Source organism: Hylobates moloch, unplaced genomic scaffold (genome assembly GCF_009828535.3).
Source record: "Hylobates moloch isolate HMO894 unplaced genomic scaffold, HMol_V3 SCAFFOLD_14, whole genome shotgun sequence".
Taxonomy (NCBI): domain Eukaryota; kingdom Metazoa; phylum Chordata; class Mammalia; order Primates; family Hylobatidae; genus Hylobates; species Hylobates moloch.
Genome location: NW_026652289.1, coordinates 12,670,787 through 12,690,411, shown reverse-complemented (window position 1 = coordinate 12,690,411; position 19,625 = coordinate 12,670,787). Strand labels below are relative to the sequence as shown.

Genomic DNA, 19,625 nt, shown 5'->3' with positions numbered 1-19,625 from the left:
GACTTCCACATCGTTTTCCCATTTTAAACCCTTGCCTTGGCCGGGCGCGGTGGCTCACGCCTGTAATCCCAGCACTTTGGGAGGCCGAGGCGGGCAGATCACGAGGTCAGGAGATAGAAACCATACTGGCTAACACGGTGAAACCCCGTTTCTACAAAAAACACAAAAAATTAGCTGGGCGTAGTGGTGTGCGCCTGTAGTCCCAGCTATTCGGGAGGCTGAGGCAGGAGAATGGCGTGAACCCAGAAGGCGGAGCTTGCAGTGAGCCGAGATCGCACCGCTGCACTCCAGCCTAGGTGACGGAGACTCCGTCTCAAAAATAAGTAAATAAATAAATAACCCTTGCCTTTCCCACTCCCCATACCCCACAATTCAAAGTGATTGCTTTGGGGATAGGAATCCAACCATTTCCTCTTGCTAGCTTTGGAAATAAAGTCACTTTCTTTCCACTACATCTTGCTCTTGTTAGACTCTGCAAGCAGCCAGCGACTGAACCAGCATTCGGTTACATCCCCTGAGGCAGATGACACTTGCGTGATCCCGTAACCGATTTCTTGTCAGAATGTTGGCATCTTTCACCCAGTCGTTTTTTTGTAATTTTTTTTTTTTTTTTGAGACGGAGTCTTGCTCTGTCGCCCAGGCTGGAGTGCAGTGGCGCGATCTCGGCTCACTGCAACCTCCGCCTCCCGGGTTCACGCCATTCTCCTGCCTCAGCCTCTCCGAGTAGCTGGGACTACAGGCGCCCGCCACCACGCCCGGCTAATTTTTTGTATTTTTGGTAGAGACGGGGTTTCACCGTGGTCTCGATCTCCTGACCTCGTGATCCGCCCGCCTCGGCCTCCCAAAGTGCTGGGATTACAAGCGTGAGCCACCGCGCCCGGCTGTAATTTTATCTATTTGTTGGAAAAAGGAATCCTTCTTGCAATCCTGTCATTTTCAGTGCCTTTTTATTTTTTTATTTTTATTTTTGAGACGGAGTCTCGGTCTGTCACCCAGGCTGGGGTGCAGTGGCGCAATCTCCGCTCACTGCAACCTCCGCCTCCCGGATTCAAGTGATTCTCCTGCCTCAGCCCTCCAAGTAGCTGGGATTACAGGCGCCTGCCACCACGCCTGGCTAATTTTTGTATTTTTAGTAGAGACGGGTTTCAGCCATATTGGCCAGGCTGGTCTCCAACTCCTGGCCTCATGTGATCCGCCCGCCTGGGCCTCCTAAAGTGCTGGGATTACAGGCGTGAGCCACTGCGTCTGGCATCAGTGCATCCTTTTTGAAGTGATTCCAAGTTGTCGCCCGCTTTTTTCATGTAACATATAAATACATCTCTATATCTGGAAATATCCAATGCATAATTCAATTGTCTGCTAGGTATTTCATCACATATTTTCACGAGCGTGGCCAATTTCAAAAGAATTCTACAAAGAGGAAATGCAAGAATGTGGGAAGAGCAAAAGAAAAGCTCTATGTTGCAAAACCCATTTTTGCTAATGTGTCTAGTGGGCTCCCTGGACGACCTGTTTTTAAATTCTTGGTCTCCCTGCACCGCGTCCCTCCTTTGCTGCGCTAGCTTTATGACGCATCTTGGAAGAACACGGCAGATTTAAAACCCTCTCCCAACAGACGTCAAACTGCACATGGTGCAGGCTCGGGCTGGGGAGCGGGCCTGCGGCTGCCCAGCTGCTAAAGGACTTCCTCCTCGTGCACCGCGGCCGGCTCCAGGGCAAACCCCACGCCATTTAGAAATGCTGGAAGTTTCTGTCTCTCCCTCCCCCTGCTCGGAGCCCATTCCCCCCATCCCCAGAGCCCCACCTCTTCCTTCACTGGGCCCTTTCTAACTCCTTCCCCTTAAAACCCTTTTCAAAAGAGGGTTGACGGGAGGCGGAGGTTGCAGTGAGCCGAGATCGCTCCACTGCATTCCAGCCTGGTGACTCCGTCTCAAAAAAAGGGGGGAGGGGGGCGGGGGGGAGTTGAAAGCTTAATATGTACTTTGGGGGCTATTAAAGCAAACATTTCGACTAAAGGGGCGAATCCTCGAATTGTGCGATCAAGCACCCGAGAGGAGAGTGAGGGGGGATCAGGAGGGGTGGGGGCTCCAGGGAACGCCCGGCGGCCTGGGCCTGGGTCTCGCGGGGCCCTTCCGGAAGGATCGCGGCCCCCGAAGGTGGACGTCCCGCGGGGCTCCAGTCTCCAGGACGTTCCGGGAGGCTCCGAGCTCTGGGAGGCCGGCTGCGTGGGGTCCCCGCGCTGCTGCCGCCGCAGAGGCCCCCCGGGCCGCAGTTCCCGGAGCGGGAAAGTCCCTCGCGGGGGCGGGGGCCTCGGGGGCGGGGCGGGGCGGGGGCGGGGGCGCGGGCGGGGCGGGGCGGGTTGGGCGCTGGCGGCCGAGCCGGGTCTTCTCTGCCGGGACGCCCCGCCGCCGCTCGGGAAGAGGCGGGCCCTGCGCGCCCTGCGCTCGCCATGGCGCTCCCGGCGGCGACGTGAGCGGCTCTGCGGACCCCGAGCGGGGCCCCGGCCGCGACCTGAGTTGCCGCCGAGCGCCCGGGGCCATGCGACCGACGCGGCTGTGGTCGCTGCTGCTGCTGCTCGGAGTCTTCGCCGCCGCCGCCGCTGCCGCCGCCGCAGCCGCCGCGGCCCCGCCAGGTGAACCGGGCTTGGGCCTCCGCGGCGGGACGCGGGCGCAGTTGCAGCGTGTGGGGGTTGGGGGACTCCCGGATCGTGGGATGGGGGGAATCTGCCGGGTGCTCAGATTGGGTGGGAATCTGTGGGGTGCTCCTGGTGGGTGGGATATGCGGAGTGCTCAGATCAGGTGGGAACCTGCGGGTGCCCCGGGTGAGGGTCTGCGGGGTGCTCAGGGCTACAGGGGCCCGCGGGGAGCCCGCAGCGAGGCTGGGGTGGGCGGCCAGGAGTTCCAGACAGGAGCTGGGCAGGAGCAGGAAGACGGGGGGCACCCCTCCTGGCGTCCTGGCCGCCGGGACACCCCTCTCCGGGAGAGGACACTCGGTGCCCCTCCGTGAAGCCGGTAACCTCGGCTGCGCCACCTCCCCTACCCGCGCGCCCGCGCCGGGAAAGCCAGCGTGGCCCCAGTCTCCGAATTTCTCGGAATGAACAACAGCAAATTGAATCCAGGGCTCGGGCAGGGGCCGCTTCTGCTGGCCACGGGTTCTGCAGCCTGGCGAGACCGCGCTTAGTCCCCGCCTAGAGTGCCTCCCGAAGGCCTGGCTGGAAGCTAGACTCAGTCCTTTTGTAGAAGCAGCGGTGGAGCAGGGACCAGCGTCTTGGACGGGTGACCCAGACTCAATTCCGACTTTGGCCGAGGGCGTGTTTGATACTGGGTGTGAAATCCAGACAGTTCCCGCAGTCATACAGATGGGGCAGCAGCATTCAGGCAGGGCTCAGAACTGTCCGGGTCGCTTCAGTGTTGGGGCGGAAGAGGAAGAGTGTCAATTGAGCCAGGCATTCATTTATTTATTTATTTATTTTATTGTTGTTTGAGACAGGGTGTCGCTGTGTTGCCCAGGCTGGAGTGCAGTGGGCAGCATCTCAGCTACTACAGCCTCCGCCTCCCGTGCTCAAGCGATCCTCCCACCTCAGCCTGCCAAGAAGGTGGGATTATTGGCCACACCTGGCCAATTTTTGTATTTTTTGTAGAGAGGAGGTCTCGCTATGTTGCCCAGGCTGTTCTTGTACTCCTGGGCTCCAGCAATCCACCTGCCTCGGCCTCCGAAAGTGCTGGGATTACAGGCTTGAGGCACCGTGCCCAGCTGAACCAGGCTTTTAAAACCGGTTCTGTCCCTACCCAGGGAGCTTCTTACCTGGCGGCCTCCTTAACCTCTGACACCAACTGACCACGCTTATGAGCCAAACATGAAAACCAAAAGAAGGCCAGGCTTGGTGGCTCACGCCTGTAATCCCAGCACTTTGGGAGGCTGAGGCAGGATCATGAGGTCAGGAGTTCGAGACCAGCTTGACCAACATGGTGAAACCCCCGTCTCTGCTAAAAATACACAGCTGGGCATGGTGGCGCCCGCCTGTAATCCCAGCTACCCAGGAGGCCAAGGCGGGAGAATCACTTGAACCCGAGAGGCGGAGGTTGCAGTGGGCTGAGATCTCACCACTGCACTCCTGCCTGGGCGACAGAGCGAGACTCTGTCTCAGAAAAAAAAAAAAGAAAGAAAGAAAAAGGGGAAAAGACCTTAATGACAAATGTGTGGCTGGAACATTCTTGTGTATGTATCTGCGTTTGTTTTGCTGGGTTCTTTCCCCTGGGAAGAGTGATATCATAGGTTGGACAGCCCTTAGACAGTCTCGAGAACTTAGAAGATTCTTCCCATTCGAAGCTGTAACCTTGTGTTGTGGGTTTGTTTTTTCTACCGGCATTCCTTGCAAAGGCCCATAAGTTCCGTATCTCCTTGATCTGGGGTGCCTTGCACTTGAGGAAATTATTATCTGCTTTTCCATGGGAGTCAGACAGATGGGTTCAAATCCTGACTCTACTTCCACTCGGCTTCAAGTCTTGAGCAATCTGTGTATGCCTCCTCCCTAGGCCTCCTCCTAATGAGAGCTGGTGATTGTCCTGTGTGGGATGAGCAGGCGAGTGACTTCATGCCAGAGAGGAGAGACTAGTGGTGATCTGTGGACTGTTTGTGACTTACCTGTGATGAGTCCAGAGGTTGAAAGCTGTATTTAGAAACTTTATAGTCTGACGTTGCCACGACATCCAGGTGCCTGTCCATCTTGCTAACGATTAACTTTTATTGTATTCTACAAAAGTTTTGGTCTGTGTGATACGTTGCAAAATAAAAAAATTTTTAAAAGTGAGGCCGGGCATGGTGGCTCACGCCTGTAATCCCAGCACTTTGGGAGGCTGAGGCGGGTGGATCACCTGAGGTCAGGAGTTCAAGACCAGGCTGGTCAACATGATGAAATCCTGTCTCTACCAAAAATACAAAAATTAGCGGGGCGTGGTGGTACACACCTGTGTCCCAGCTACTCGGGAGGGTGAGGCAGGAGAATCACTTAAACTCAGGAGGCAGAGGTGCAGTAAGCTGAGATCGCGCCACTGCATTCCAGCCTGGGCGACAAGAGCAAGACTCTATCTCAAAAAACAAACAAACAAAAAAACTGGCTCCATCGATCCTTTGAAAAGTAGTAGCAGCTGGGCACAGTGGCTCATGCCTGTAATCCCATCACTTTGGGAGGCAGAGGTGGGCGGATCATCTGAGGTCAGAAGTTCCAGAGACCAGCCTGGCCAACATGGTGAAAACCCCGTCTTTACTAAAACTACAAAAATTACCCGGGCGTGGTGGTCGGCACCTGTAATCCCAGCTACTCGGGAGGCTGAGGCAGGAGAATCGCTTGAACCTGGGAGGCGGAGGTTGCAGCGAGCCGAGATCAGGCAACTGCACTCCAGCCTGGGTGACAGAGCGAGACTCTTGTCTCAAAAAAAAAAAAAAGAAAAGAAAAGAAAAGTAGTAGTGCTTTAAACTAATCTGTTTTGCAACTATTTGAACATTTTCATATTAAACAGCTTAAAAACAAACCTAATGGATATCTTCAAGAGAAACACTCTTTTAGTCAAAACACAAAGTGAAAGTATTCACAATGATTATATGGCAAATGGGTGGTAGATAGGTTTTCACACTTTCCCATAACTTACCAGTGTAATTTTGAAATTGCTTTTATGGTCAAAGAAAAAAAAAAGTGTTGGAAACTTTTTTTTTTTTTTGAGATAGTATCTCTCTCCATCGCCCAGGCTGCAGTGCAGTGGCATGATCACAGCTCACTGCAGCCTCAACCTCTCGGGCTCAAGCCATCCTCCCACCTCAGCCTTCTGAGTAGCTGGGACTACAGGTGCACACCATCATACCTGGCTAATTTTTGTATTTTTTTGTAGAGATGGGGTTTCACCGTGTTTCCCAGGCTGGTTTTGAACTCCTGGGGTCAAGAGACCCACCCGCCTCAGCCTCCCAAAGTGCTAGGATTATAGATGTGAACCACCCAGCCTGGCTCCGGAAACAGATTTTTTAAAGGGAGACATAGTATCTATCCCTTAGAGTTGTATAAGGGTAGAATATATAAAATACGGGACCTGTGGCAATTTGTAACAATGCCCTGTTAAGTAGTGGCCGTTTGCTCTAGATAGAAAAAGGTAACCAACAGCACAAGTGCAGTAAATCAACTGACTGTTCAGTTAGTTACCTGAGTGTTAAGGAATTAAGGCTTCTATTTGTAATTGTAGCAGCTGCTGCCTGACTTTTTCAGGGGATTGGATATGTACTGTGCCACAGAATTTTTTATCATTATTTGCTGACTTGAACAGCCAAAGCTTTTCATATGCTTAGAGACCACCGAGAAAGACAGTAAGTCCCCAGCAACTTAAAAACCATTGCATATGAATGTCCACTGGGTAAGCTCCTAAGTGTTCATAATCTCGGCAAGTGAAAATATCATGTAGCTGGAATGCTTTTGCCACCTTTATAAATGATCATGATAGTAACATTTATTGGTCAGACGAGATTCCAAGTGCTTTATATACATTACCTCTCTTAATTTTCTCAGCCATTCCTTCGAACTAGGTTATATCTCTATTTTACTCCCTGGAAAGTCAAACCTTTTTTTTTTTTTTTTTTTTTTTTGTCAAACCTTTTTTTTTTTTTTTTTTGAGACGGAGTTTTGCTCTTGTTGCCCAGGCTGGAGTGCACTGGCGCGATCTCGGCTCACCACAACCTCCTCCGCCAAGGTTCAAACAATTCTCCCGCCTCAGCCTCCCGAGTAGCTGGGATTATAGGCATGTGCCATCATGCCTGGCTAATTTTTTTTTGTATTTTTAGTAGAGATGGGGTTTCTCCATGTTGGTCAGGCTGGTCTCGAACTCCTGACCTCAGGTAATCCGCCCACCTCGGCCTCCCAAAGTGCTGGGATTACAGGCATGAGCCACCACGCCCGGCCAACCTTTCTTGATAGGAAGAGCCAAATAACCTAGGTCAATAACTTGATGTCCAGTTGTTGTTGTTTTTGAGACAGAGTCTTGCTCTGTCACCCAGGCTGGAATGCAGTGGCGCCATCTCAGCTCACTGCAACCTCTGCCTCCCAGGTTCAAGCGATTCTCCTGCCTCAGCCTCCCAAGTAGCTGGGACTGTAGGCACCTGCCACCATGCCTTGCTAATTTTTATATTTTTAGTAGGGATGGGGTTTCACCATGTCGGCTAGGCTGGTCTCAAACTCTTGACCTCAAGTGATCCCCCCTGGCCTCGGCCTCCCAAAGTGTTGGGATTACAGGCATAAGCTACCATGCCTGGCCTAGTATTTCTTGAAGAGAACAATTTCCTGGTTATGGCTGAGGAATCAGAAAATGCTTTTTTACTTCTCATCTGCAAGGTGATGGAGGTGGGCTCAATGATGTTCACCTGATTGATTTTCATCATAATGTCGCCTACCCCCCCCCCCCCACCATAGAAAGATCCTAAAGGGTCAGTCCTTAATTGTCAAGATTAAATGATTAATGTTAATTATATTTTATTATCTGTGTATGATATGTGTTAATCAAAGTATGCTGTTAAGACCCAGGATATCCTCCTATTCTTTTTGTTTGTTTGTTTGATATGGAGTTTTGCTCTTGTTGCCCAGGCTGGAGTGCGATGGCACGGTCTCGACTCACTGCAACCTCCACCTCCCAGGTTCAAGTGATTCTCCTGCCTCAGCCTCCCAAGTAACTGTGATTACAGTTGTGCACCACCACACCCGGCTAATTTTTGTATTTTTAATAGAGACGGGGTTTCACCATGTTGGTCAGGCTGGTCTTGCAGTCCTGACCTCAAGTGATCTGCCTGTCTCAACCTCCCAAAGTGCTGGGATTACAGGCATGAGCCACCGCACCCAGCCCCTCCTATTCCTAAATATGCATAAAGTCTGAAATGCCTGAATCTGGGATAGATAGATCAAAGGTGGTGGGATGGGTCAGGAAGGCAGAGTTTGTTCATTCACTTCTTCACTGGTTGTTAAATGGTCCTAGTGTTTGGCCCTGAGTGTACAAAAATGATTAAGACAATCAATGTAGAGAATAGTCTACTTAGAGACATTGTCAGAATGTCTGTATTACCATATGTACTATAATAGATACACATACACTATATGCCATGCTTTTTCAAAAGTACTAGAATAGAAATATTTTTAAATGTTACAGGACACTACTTGCCAGGAAGAGTTGAAGAAAGTCCAATAGAGGAAGAACAAACTGAGCTGGATTTTGAAGCATGGAATTTCAGATTAAAGAAAAGAAGAAAAGGCCAGGTGTGGTGGCTCACACCTGTAATCCCAGCACTTTGGGAGACCAAGGCAGGCAGATCACGAGGTCAGGAGATTGAGATCATCCTGGCTAATATGGTGAAACCTCGTCTCTACTAAAAACACAAAAAATTAGCTGGGCGTGGTGGCAGGTGCCTGTAATCCCAGCTACTCGGGAGGCTGAGGCATGAGAATCGCTTGAACCTGGGAGGTGGAGGTTGCAGTGAGCCGAGATCGCGCCACTGCGACACTGCACTCCAGCCTGGGGGACAGAGTGAGACTCTGTCTCAAAAGAAAAAAAGAAGAAGAAATATGCAAAATTATGTAGGTCCAAAATAAAATAGGATAGAGTTTATGGTATTTTAGGGAGTGGTGGTGATTGGTCTGGGATAAGATCTTGAAGGATTTTCAGCTTACTCAAGTCTGAACTCTACCCTCTATGCCAGGAATTGGCAAGGTTTTTCTGTAAAGAACTAGACAGTATGCACTCAGATGGTTACGGAAGCTTGATTAAATGGCTGATTTCTGAATTAGGTATGGCGTTTGAGACTCTGCCTAGGGAGAGTGCTCAGGTCATGCTTATATGTGAAAATGTGTCATTATTTTTTCCTCTTGCCCTCGCACGTGTCCCTTGGTTTCCTTTGTGTGTGTGTGTGTGTGTGTGTGTGTATGTGTGTTTTGAGTAGAGACGGGGTTTCACTGTGTTAGCCAGGATGGTCTCGATCTCCTGACCTCTTGATTCGCCCGCCTCGGCCTCCCAAAGTGCTGGGATTACAAGCGTGAGCCACCACACCCGGCCCCCTTGGTTTCCTAAGCTGAGGTTTTGAAAATGAAATTTTGACAATTGAGCCAAAATGCCCTCTATAAGCACATGTATTTCCTTCTTTAAAGAATTCCCTCTCAGGAATAAGAACAATTGTTCTCTAATGTATTGTAAGACTTGGGGTTCGACCATTAACGCATTAGTCCAGTTCAATAAGCTTCATTTTTTTCATTGGTAGCAGGGTCCATTTTATGGGAGAACATACCAGTAAGTTCCTTGCCTTTGGGGAAGTTTAAGTTTATTAAAAGCAGTTACAGATATATTACAGATGTATTATACAGGAAGTTTCTCAAGAGGCAAGAAGGTTCAGCAAGTTCATTGTCTTAATTACAATTTTTTTTTTTTTTTTTGAGACAGAGTCTCTCTCTGTCACCCAAGCTGGAGTGCAGTGGTGCAATCTTGGCTCACTGCAGCCTCTATCTCCCAGGTTCAAGTAAATTCTCTTCCTCAGCCTCCCGAGTAGCTTGGATTACAGGCACCCACCACCATGCCTGGCTAATTTTTGTATTTTTAGTAAAGATGGGGTTTCACCATCTTGGCCAGGCTGGTCTTGAACTCCTGACCTCATGATCCACCCACCTCGGCCTCCCAAAGTGCTGAGATTACAGGTGTGAGCCACTGTGGCCAGCCTACAACAACATTTTTTTTTTTTTTTTTTTTTTTTTTTTTTGAGACGGAGTCTCGCTCTGTCGCCCAGGCTGGAGTGCAGTGGCGCAATCTCGGCTCACTGCAAGCTCTGCCTCCCAGGTTCACGCCATTCTCCTGCCTCAGCCTCTCCGAGTAGCTGGGACTACAGGCGCCCGCCACCACGTCCGGCTAATTTTTTGTATTTTTTTTAGTAGAGACGGGGTTTCACCGTGGTCTCGATCTCCTGACCTCGTGATCCGCCCACCTCGGCCTCCCAAAGTGCTGGGATTACAAGCGTGAGCCACCGCGCCCGGCCTTTTTTTTTGAGACAGAGTCTTGCTCTATCGCCCAAGCTGGAGTGCAGTGGCGTGATCTCAGCTCATTGCAACCTCCACCTGCTGGGTTCAAATGATTCTTGTGCTTCAGCTTCCCAAGTAGCTGGAATTGCAGGTGTGCACCACTATGCCTGGCTAATTGTTGTATTTTTAGTAGAGACGGGGTTTCTCCATGTTGGCCAGGCTGGTCTCAAACTCCCGAACTCAGGTGATCCGCCCACCTCAGCCTCCCAAAGTGCCGGGATTACCGGCGTGAGCCACCGCGCCCATCCAATTAGAATAACTTTTTACATGTTGTATTTTTTTTTTTTTTTTTTGAGACAGAGTCTCGCTCTTTCACCCAGGCTGGAGTGCAGTGGCGCGATCTTGGCTCACTGCAGGCTCCGCCCCCCCGGGGTTCACGCCATTCTCCTGCCTCAGCCTCCCGCGTAGCTGGGACTACAGGCGCCTGCCACCTCGCCTGGCTAATTTTTTGTATTTTTAGTAGAGACGGGGTTTCACCGTGTTAGCCAGGATGGTCTCGATCTCCTGACCTCGTGATCTGCCCGCCTTGGCCTCCCAAAGTGCTGGGATTACAGGCGTGAGCCACCGCACCCGGCCTACATGTTGTATTTTTAAAATTCATAACTCATAATCTAAAATTTATGCTTAGCACAGCTAACTTTGGAGACATACCAAGAATGGCACAATGATTCAGCAGCTATTCATGGTAAGACGAGAGCAGCTAGGTGTAACCTGTATGAAACCTGCATCTCACAACCACAGCTCCTTCTCCCCAGCCTTCCAGCCCTGGTGTTTCCCATCGGAGGCCATGTGGCCTGGAACACAGAGGCTGGGCTGCCCAAGGACAGGCCCCCTGACCTGCAAAAAGGACAGTCTTATCACAGATGCACAATCCTTGGCACTTCCCTGTGGCGTCTGCAGTTCTGAGACTGATTTTCTTCTATAAATGTGAAAAGATAGGCGATGATAGGAAACTCGGATATAAGGCAGAACAATGTTACTTGGGCCATCTCTTACACCTCATTGAAACAGAAATTGAAGGAAGTGGACAGCTGGCATGGGAACCCCGACTTATACAGTGATGCCCTTTTGCTGTTCCACGTGTCACTTGGGGTGGAGGCCCTTCCTTGTCCCCTCGCCCTCCACCCCGGAGCCCCTTGATGTTTCCTTTCTCAACTGAATGCTTAGATTGGGGAACTGGAGGTGCCTGGAGAGGGAGGTCGGGAAGAAGAGACTATTCCTGTTGGCTCCTTCCCAGAGATGGGAGATGGTGAACAGGCATGTGGAGGGCAGAATAATGGTCCCCAAAGATGTCCACGTCCTCATCCTCAGAGTCTGTGAACCTGGGAATGTGCTGCCTGACATACAAAACGGACTTTGCAGATGTGAGTAAGTTAAGAGCCCTGATGTGGGGAGATTGTCTTGCATTGTTGGGCCAGGTGGCCTTACACCGTCACAGGGTCCTCAAAAGATGGAGCAGAGGCAGAAGGTTCAGTACCAGAGAGACAAGAAGGATGCAGCCAACCTTGCTGGAGGACGGTGCCCTGAGCTAAAGAATGGGAGTGGCCTCTAGAAGCTGGGAAAGGCAAGGAAGTGGATTCTGCCCTGGAGCCTCGAGAAGGACCCCAGCGCTGCTGATAACTTGACTTTAGTCAGTGAGACTGACTTTCAACTTCTGACCAGCAGAACTATAAGAAAATAAATTTAGATGTGATTTTTAAAAATTTATTTATTTTTAGAGATGGGGGGGTCTCGCTATGTTGGCCAGGCTAGAGTGCAGTGGTTATTCACAGGCATGATCATAGCGCCTCATGATCACTGCAGCCTTGAACTCCTGGGCTCCAGTGATCCTCCCGCCTCAGCCCCTTGAGCAGCTGGGACTACAGGTGCGCACCACCACGCACAGCTAAATCTGGGTTGTGTGGAGTCACTAGGTTAGTGATAATGTGTTACAGTGGTAAGAACAATCTAATACAGGAAATAAAAGGAGTTGTCAGATTCTTTGAATGCCCAACCCTAAGCAGGCACTTACCCTGTTCCCAGAAAGAGCCGGGTCCAGCTGCGTTTTCTCTTGGCCCAATAACGAGAAGCAGACAAACGAGGAAAAAAGAGAATTTATTGCTGTAACGGGAAGGTCAGAGATAATCCCACCAGACCAACTCAAAGTGTTTGATTTTCTTAGTGCTTACACAGGTTTGGGTTATGTGCCTATGTGCGGTATTGCACTAAGTCTGTGAGTAACTAATTTTGTTTCAACTAGAAAGTCAGAGACCAAAAAAGTGCTAAGTCTAATCAAGCTGGGAGGTCCCCAGTACCTTCAAGGCCTGTCTCCTAAATTCTATTTAATGAGGACTGTGGTACCAGAGTGTTTATTTATTTATTTATTTTTGAGATGGAGTGCCGCTCTGTTGCCCAGGCTGGAGTGCAGTGGCGCAATCTTGGCTTGCTGCAACCTCCGCCTCCCGGATTCAAGCGATTCTCCTGCATCAGCTTCCCAAGTCACTGGGACTACAGGTGTGTGCCACCATGCCTGGCTGATTTTTCTATTTTTAGTAGAGACAGGGTTTCACCATGTTGGCCAGGCTGGCCTCGAACTCCTGACCTCAGGTGATCTGCCACCTCAGCGTCCCAAAGTGCTGGGATTTCAGGCATGAGCCACTGTGCCCGGCCAGGAGTGTTTATTTCTATCTTATCTTATTTACGGTTTGGTCTGGAGAGCTGCCTTAGACTCTCCAATACATCTTTTCAAACAGCTGCCTCTGTTATCTTGACTTGCTCCAGGTTTGGAAGAAGCCTGTGTAGGATCTGTGTTTCATTTCTGGCTTTGATGTCTAGGTGTCAGTTTCCCTGGGGTTAATTATTAGCTTAATGTGAAGGCAGCATTGTGGAAATTTCTCTGCATAGTTCGGGTGCTATTCAGATCTGTCTGTGTGACTGTGATGCAGGCCTGTCTGTGTGACTGTGACGGAGCATTGACCTGCCACCACCCCCCTCTGGAAGCATCGAGTCCCCAGCTGTCTTTGGGCATTGCTAGGTCATAGCAGCCACAGCACACCTGGTGGGCCTGCCTCTTGCCATGCAGCTTTACCTATCTGCCTTCGGCCCAGGATGTCATGAGGCCTGCTGTGTGTCAGGAGAAGTGTTGTTAGCTGGTTGGATGAAGGTCACCCAGAGCTTATAGGTGTGGAGGGGAGGGGCATCCTATAACTAAACAAATGGCTGCAGACTTGGCAATTCATCTTTCAGAAGAAGAGCCAGTGGTCAGGCTGTCAGCTGATCTCTTTGAGGTTGGGCGCATTTACCGAAAATGTGTGGCTTGAATTTCCTGCTTTGAATTTTGGAACAGCATGTTTTTCAAACCTTTCTTCCACCTTCTGGGCATTTCTTATTAATCTTTTTGGTCAAAAGCCTTATCCTGATTATGTTTTCTTTCTAAGACAAAAGGCTCCCTGTGAAGTATCTGCTTGGGGAAGGGAGGAGTTGTGGTTGTTTCTTCCAGGTCACCCCAAAGAGAGGGATTCTGATATTGGTAGTGTTTCCGGGGGAGTATATTCTTTCTCTGTTTATTGCCCCCTAACCTTTTTTTTTTTTTTTTTTTTGAGACAGAGTCTCTCTCTGTTGCCCATGCTGGAGTGCAATGGCGCGATCTCAGCTCCCTGCAACCTCTGCCTCCTGGGTTCTCCTGTCTCAACGTCCTGAGTAGCTGGGATTACAGGCACTCACCACCGCACCTGGCTAACTTTTATATTTTTAGTAGAGACAGAGTTTCGCCATGTTGGCCACACTGGTCTCGAACTCCTGACCTCAAGTGATCTGCCTTCCTTGGCCTCCCACAGTGCTGGGATTATAGGTGTGAGCCACTGAGCTCCGGCGGTATTGTCCTCTAACTTTAATGTGTGTGAGAAGCAGTTGGAAAGCTTGTTTAAAATGCAGATTTCCTGGGGGCCTCAGGACCTGCATTTTAACCAGCACCCAATGATTGTGATGCTGGGGGTCCTTGAGAGACACAACTCTGATGGTGCCCAGAAGTCGGCGCTCCTTGCCCTCCCCTGCAGCTTGGGCTTTGCATACCTGATTTAGGGTGTTTGTGTGTTTGTGCGTGTGTAGTGTGTGCATGTGTGCACCTATTTGCAGACATTTACCAGACACTCCCTTGGTACTAAATCTGAAGCTAACACGTGTCACATGATCACCACGTTAATCTTCGCCACAGCCCTGTGGGTGTATCATTATTGACCCCTTATGCCTGAAAAAGAAACTCAAGCTCAGACATGTGAAGTGACCTGCCCCGAGCCTAATGCATTTACTAATGGTAGAACTGGGACCCCAGTCCGGCCAGACTCCAGGGCCCAGGACCTGTTCATAACAACTGGGACCCGCAGGTGGAAAGGCTGCCCCAGGCGCCTCTTTTCTTTTTGCGCTGCCTGTACCAGTAGGGCCATCTTTGTAGCCAAAAGTCGGGGGTGTGGGGCCATACCCAGGGGGACCTGGTAATGCCATTTCTGCACTTTGACAAAAACTGAGTTGTATGAATGACTTAGGTAATGTGCATTGAAACATTTTTGTAATTATTTCCCTCTCTCCTCCCTTCCCCCCTCTTCTTTTTCTCTGTCCCCCTCAAGACCCTCTTTCCCAGCTGCCCACTCCTCAGCACCCGAAGATTCGCCTGTACAACGCAGAGCAGGTCCTGAGTTGGGAGCCAGTGGCCCTGAGCAATAGCACGAGGCCTGTTGTCTACCGAGTGCAGTTTAAATAGTAAGCCGGTATTTCTGTTGGATCCTTGTGGGGGCATCGTGCGGAACCCTAGGGCCACATACTAGTTCCTGCCTCTGTGCAGGGTTTGTTATCAAACCCGTGGGAAACACATCGTTCTTGGAGCTTGTAAAATCTCTGAGGACAGAGGTTTCACAGCCTCCCACTCATCTGAAGGCTTAAACTACACTGGCGGTCAGGACTCCGCTGTCTAACCACACGGGTTCTTGCTTTGGTGGAAAGTTTATTCTTTCGCTGGTTTCAGGAGAAAGGTTGTAAAAATAGGCTTCCACCATGGAAGAGCCGGAGGCAGCTTTTAGTCTTCATCTTCGGGCTTAAAAATCGGATTGATTTAACCTTATAGACCAAATATGGCCTGATCAGAAATTTGTTTGGTTAATTACAATGAATTCTGAGTTTCTCAACTGGTTTTCCATTTTGCATATTATCCTGGCTCTTTCATCTGTCTCTTGCCTCTTCAAGCTTTTGCAGAATTGGCCATCACTTGATTTGCAATATAAATACATATAGAAAGAGGGCAAAGTCCACATCCTTTGTTATTTTTTGTTTACGTTGTTAAGTAGGTTAATTGAAGAGTAAGGTGAAGTTATTGGCTAAGTCATTTTGTACTGTTCGGTAAACCAAATGTAAAGACATGATGATGTCCAGTGCTTGTGAGATGGGACTGGTTCATATGTGTTCACCTGATGCTGTTTGCAGAATCAATTAGCATAGCCCTTTCAAAGAGGAATTCTACCAGACATTTGAAGTCATGGAAATGTCCATAGTAGTTTTCCTGTGTGTGTGTGTGTGTGTGTGTGCACGCGCGCACACGTGTGCATGTGTGTCTGTTTGTTGTTGTTGTTTTGAAACAGTTTCCCTCTATCGCCTAGGCTGGAGTGCAATGGCATGATCTCAGCTCACTGCAACTTCTACCTCCTGGGTTCAAGTGATTCTCATGCCTCCTGAGTAGCTGGGACTACAGGCATGAGCTACCACGGCTGGCTAATAGGTATATTTTTAGTAGAGATGGGGTTTTGCCATGTTGGCCAGGCTGGTCTCAAATTCCTGGCCTCAAGTGATCTGCCCGCCTGGGCCTCCCAAAGTGCTGGGATTGCAGATGTGAGCCACTGTGCCCAGCCTTCATAGTAGTTTTATCCTACACAGATAATTCGACCCCCTATCAAAAAAAAGAGAGACAAAAACTATAATCATGAAGAGATACATGGAAGTGTATATTCATATCCATCAGTAGAAAAGTGACAAATTGTAGCCTGCTTACTTACGCTTGAACACTAAACCACAGACAGCCACTAGAAGGGATAATTAGATGTCATCTGGTAGAAATTGCAACTCTGTAAACTTTGGCATGTATTTGTATTTTTTATTATTTTTGTTACTTAAAAAAATTTTTTATTCACTTTCATACTGAAAAGTTGCAAGTGGTGTGTATTTGTTGTCTAGAATAGAAAGGGGCTGATCACGGTGGTTCACACCTGTAAAAGAATAGAAAAGTAGGCCAGACACGGTGCCTCACGCTTATAATCCCAGCACTTTGGGAGGCCGAGACGGTGGATCACGAGGTGAGGAGATCGAGACCATTCTGGCTAACACGGTGAAACCCCGTCTCTACTAAAAATACAAAAAATTAGCCGGGTGTGGTGGCGGACGCCTGTAGTCCCAGCTACTCGGGAGGCTGAGGCAGGAGAATGGTGTGAACCCGGGAGGCGGAGCTTGCAGTGAGCCGAGATCGTGCCACTGCACTCCAGGCTGGGTGACAGAGTGAGACTCCATCTCAAAAAAAAAAAAAAGAATAGAAAAGTAATGTGGAAAAATGACAGGCAATTGATTTTTTAGAGGAGTAGGTTTCCAGGTAACTTTTTTTTTTTTTTTTGAGACGGAGTCTCTGTCGCCCAGGCTGGAATGCAGTGGCATGATCTTGGCTCACTGCGACCTCCACCTCCCAGGTTCGAGCAATTCTTATACCTCAGCCTTCCGTGTAGCTGGGATTACAAGTATGCACCACCCCACCCGGTTCAGATAACTTCTTACTGTTTTTTTTTTGTTTGTTTTTTTCAAGACAAGGTCTCACTCTGTCCCCCAGGCTGGAGTGCAGTGGCATGATCATGGCTCAATGCAGCCTCAACTTCCTGGGCTCAGGAGATCGTCCCACTTCAACCTCCCAAGTAGCTGGGACTATGGGCGCACACCACTGTACCCAGCTAATTTTTAATTTTTTGAAGAGGTGGGGTTTTGCCATGTTGCCCAGGCTGGCCTCGAACTCCTGGGCTCAAGTGATCCAACCCATCTCAACCTCCCAAAGTGCTGGGATTACAGGCATGAGCCATCACACTGGCCTTTCTTATTCGTTTTTAAATGTCCGTTGTAACAGTATTGGCTTAACAGAAACAGGTGCTAAACTGAGGTTTGAGAGTTATCTCTAAATCACATTGATCTGTTCCTCCAGTAGTTATAAATTACGAACATTAAGTCACTTGTAATTAATGGAGCAATCCACCAGAACAGGCTACACAATTTGCAAGACCCAAAGCAAAATGAAAATGTGAGACCCTTTATTTAAAAAGTAGTAAGCATTTCAAGATGAGGCCGGGCGCGGTGGCTCACGCTTGTAATCCCAGCACTTTGGGAGGCCGAGGCGGGTGGGTTACGAGGTCAGGAGATCGAGACCACGGTGAAACCTCGTCTCTACTAAAAATACAAAAAATTAGCCGGGCGTGGTGGCGGGCGCCTGTAGTCCCAGCTACTCGGAGAGGCTGAGGCAGGAGAATGGCGTGAACCCGGGAGGCGGAGCTTGCAGTGAGCCGAGATCGCACCACTGCACTCCAGCCTGGGTGCCTGGGTGACAGAGCGAGACTCTGTCTCAAAAAAAAAAAAAAAAAAAAAAGAATTTCAAGATGGCAACCGCAGAGCATCAAATGAAGTGCCTTTCTAAGAACGGGCTTGATGTGAGCGCACAGGTCACATGTCATGAAGTTGGCCCTACCCTCAGCATTCAGCAAACATTATACCCTAGAGCTAAACAAGAAGCTTATTGTGAGAGTCACGGCTGATGTATTGACTTAGCCTTGACAGCTGATTTATGGGCTTAGCATTCCTTGGCCTTGAACAAGGAAGTATGTTTACTGGTTTTCAGAGGAGGTGCTTCTAAAAATAGGATAAAATGTTATTGCATTAAAAAAAAAAGAAAACCTTTGATAGAGTTTCATATGATAAAATAACCTGTTTCACTTTGTCTTCTTTTCAAAAAGCATTTTGTAGATATTTTCTCAGGGATAAAGGTTGGTTTTATTTTTTATTTTTATTTATTTATTTATTTTGAGACAGAGTCTCGCTCTGTCATCCAGGCTGGAGTACAGTGGCGTGATCTCAGCTCACTGCAACTTTCGGCTCACTGCAACCTCCAGCTCACTGCAACTTCTACCTCCCGAATTCAAGCGATTCTCCTGCCTCAGACTCCTGAGTAGCTAGGATTACAGGCACCAGCCACTACGCTCGGCTGATTTTTATATTTTTAGTAAAGACAGCTTTTCACCATGTTGGCCAGGCTGGTCTCGAACTCCTGACCTCAGGTGATCCGCCCACCTAGCCTCCCAAAGTGTTGGAATTACAGTTGTGAGCCACCACGCCCGGCCTAGAGGTTGGTTTTAGTAAAAGAAACGTAGGTTAGGGTACCTGTGAATGTTCCTGTTAGAAAAAGGTGAAATTGAGGATGATTTTCTTTTTCAGTTTGTAGATTTGATAATGGAAGAGGGCCTTTGCATTTGTTTTTAGATACTTTGTTTTAGATACAAACATGTGTTTGGGACTTTTTATTAGTTTTGAGGCTTGTGAGACTTAAATTTCCACCCTGTTTCTCTACAATAAAGCATTGCTATGATTAAAAATGAAGATGCCTTTGTTTTTTAACAGTCAGAGTAGCAAGACCAAAATTACATGAAGCACTTGATGGGAGAATTTCAAGTCTAAATCATGGGTAGCAGACAGTGGCTTGCAGGCTATTTGGGTCCCAGTGTTTAATTTTTTTTCTTCGATTAGTTGCCAACATTAAGAAATCTGGACTTTTCAGTTAGAAAAAAATAATAATAAATAACAGGAAAAAAAACCCAATCCTGATCTCAGTTTTCCTTGAAAATGCAGACAGTCGGGCAGCAAGGCCTCTTCCAGATCACGCCTCCTGGTCTACTGCCAGCCCCTCTCTCAGACCTGCCCAGCCCTGTCTTCTCAAACATTTGTTTTTCGTTTTCTTCTGATTTTAATAGCAATCCATGTTCTTTATAGAAAATCTGGACAATCTAGAAAAGTAGAAAAAAAAATTAAAATAACCTGTTGTTCTACACTCCAAGAATAATCACTGTTCTCATTTTATTATTTTATTTTACTTTTTATTTTATCTTATTTATTTATTTATTTGAGACAGAGTCTTACTCTGTTGCCCAGGCTGGACTGCAGTGGCGCCATCTCAGCTCACTGAAACCTCCGCCCCATGGGTTCAAGTGATTCTCCTGCCTCAGCCTTCCAAGTAGCTGGGAATACAGGCGCCCGCCACCATGCCTGGCTAATTTATTTGTATTTTTAGTAGAGATGTGGTTTCACCACGTTACCTAGGCTGGATTAGAACTCCTGACCTGAAGTGATCTGCCCGCCTCAGCCTCCCAAAGTGCTGGGATTACAGGTGTGAGCCACTGCACCCGGCCATTATTCTCATTTTAGACTTTTGTTCTAAATTCATTCTCTTGTTTGAAAGTGTGTGTGTGTGTGTGTGTGTGTGTGTGTGTGTGTGTGTGTGTGT

The 19,625-nt window shown here is 48.7% G+C and overlaps 1 protein-coding gene across 2 annotated transcripts in view; it reads left to right on the top strand.

Annotated features, from left to right (window-relative positions):
• Positions 1-2,386: 2,386 nt before the first annotated feature.
• IFNGR2 (interferon gamma receptor 2) overlaps positions 2,387-19,625 on the top strand; it is a 37,268-nt gene continuing 20,029 nt past the window's right edge. Inside the window, exons 1-3 of one of the 2 annotated variants that reach the window (XM_058427370.1) lie at positions 2,387-2,632; positions 8,175-8,342; positions 14,686-14,818. In XM_058427370.1, coding sequence (XP_058283353.1) covers positions 2,539-2,632; positions 8,175-8,342; positions 14,686-14,818 — 395 coding nt within the window. In that variant the 5' untranslated portion in view covers positions 2,387-2,538. The remainder of the gene's footprint in view (positions 2,633-8,174; positions 8,343-14,685; positions 14,819-19,625) is intronic. The other variant, XM_032176302.2, reaches the window with a different exon arrangement.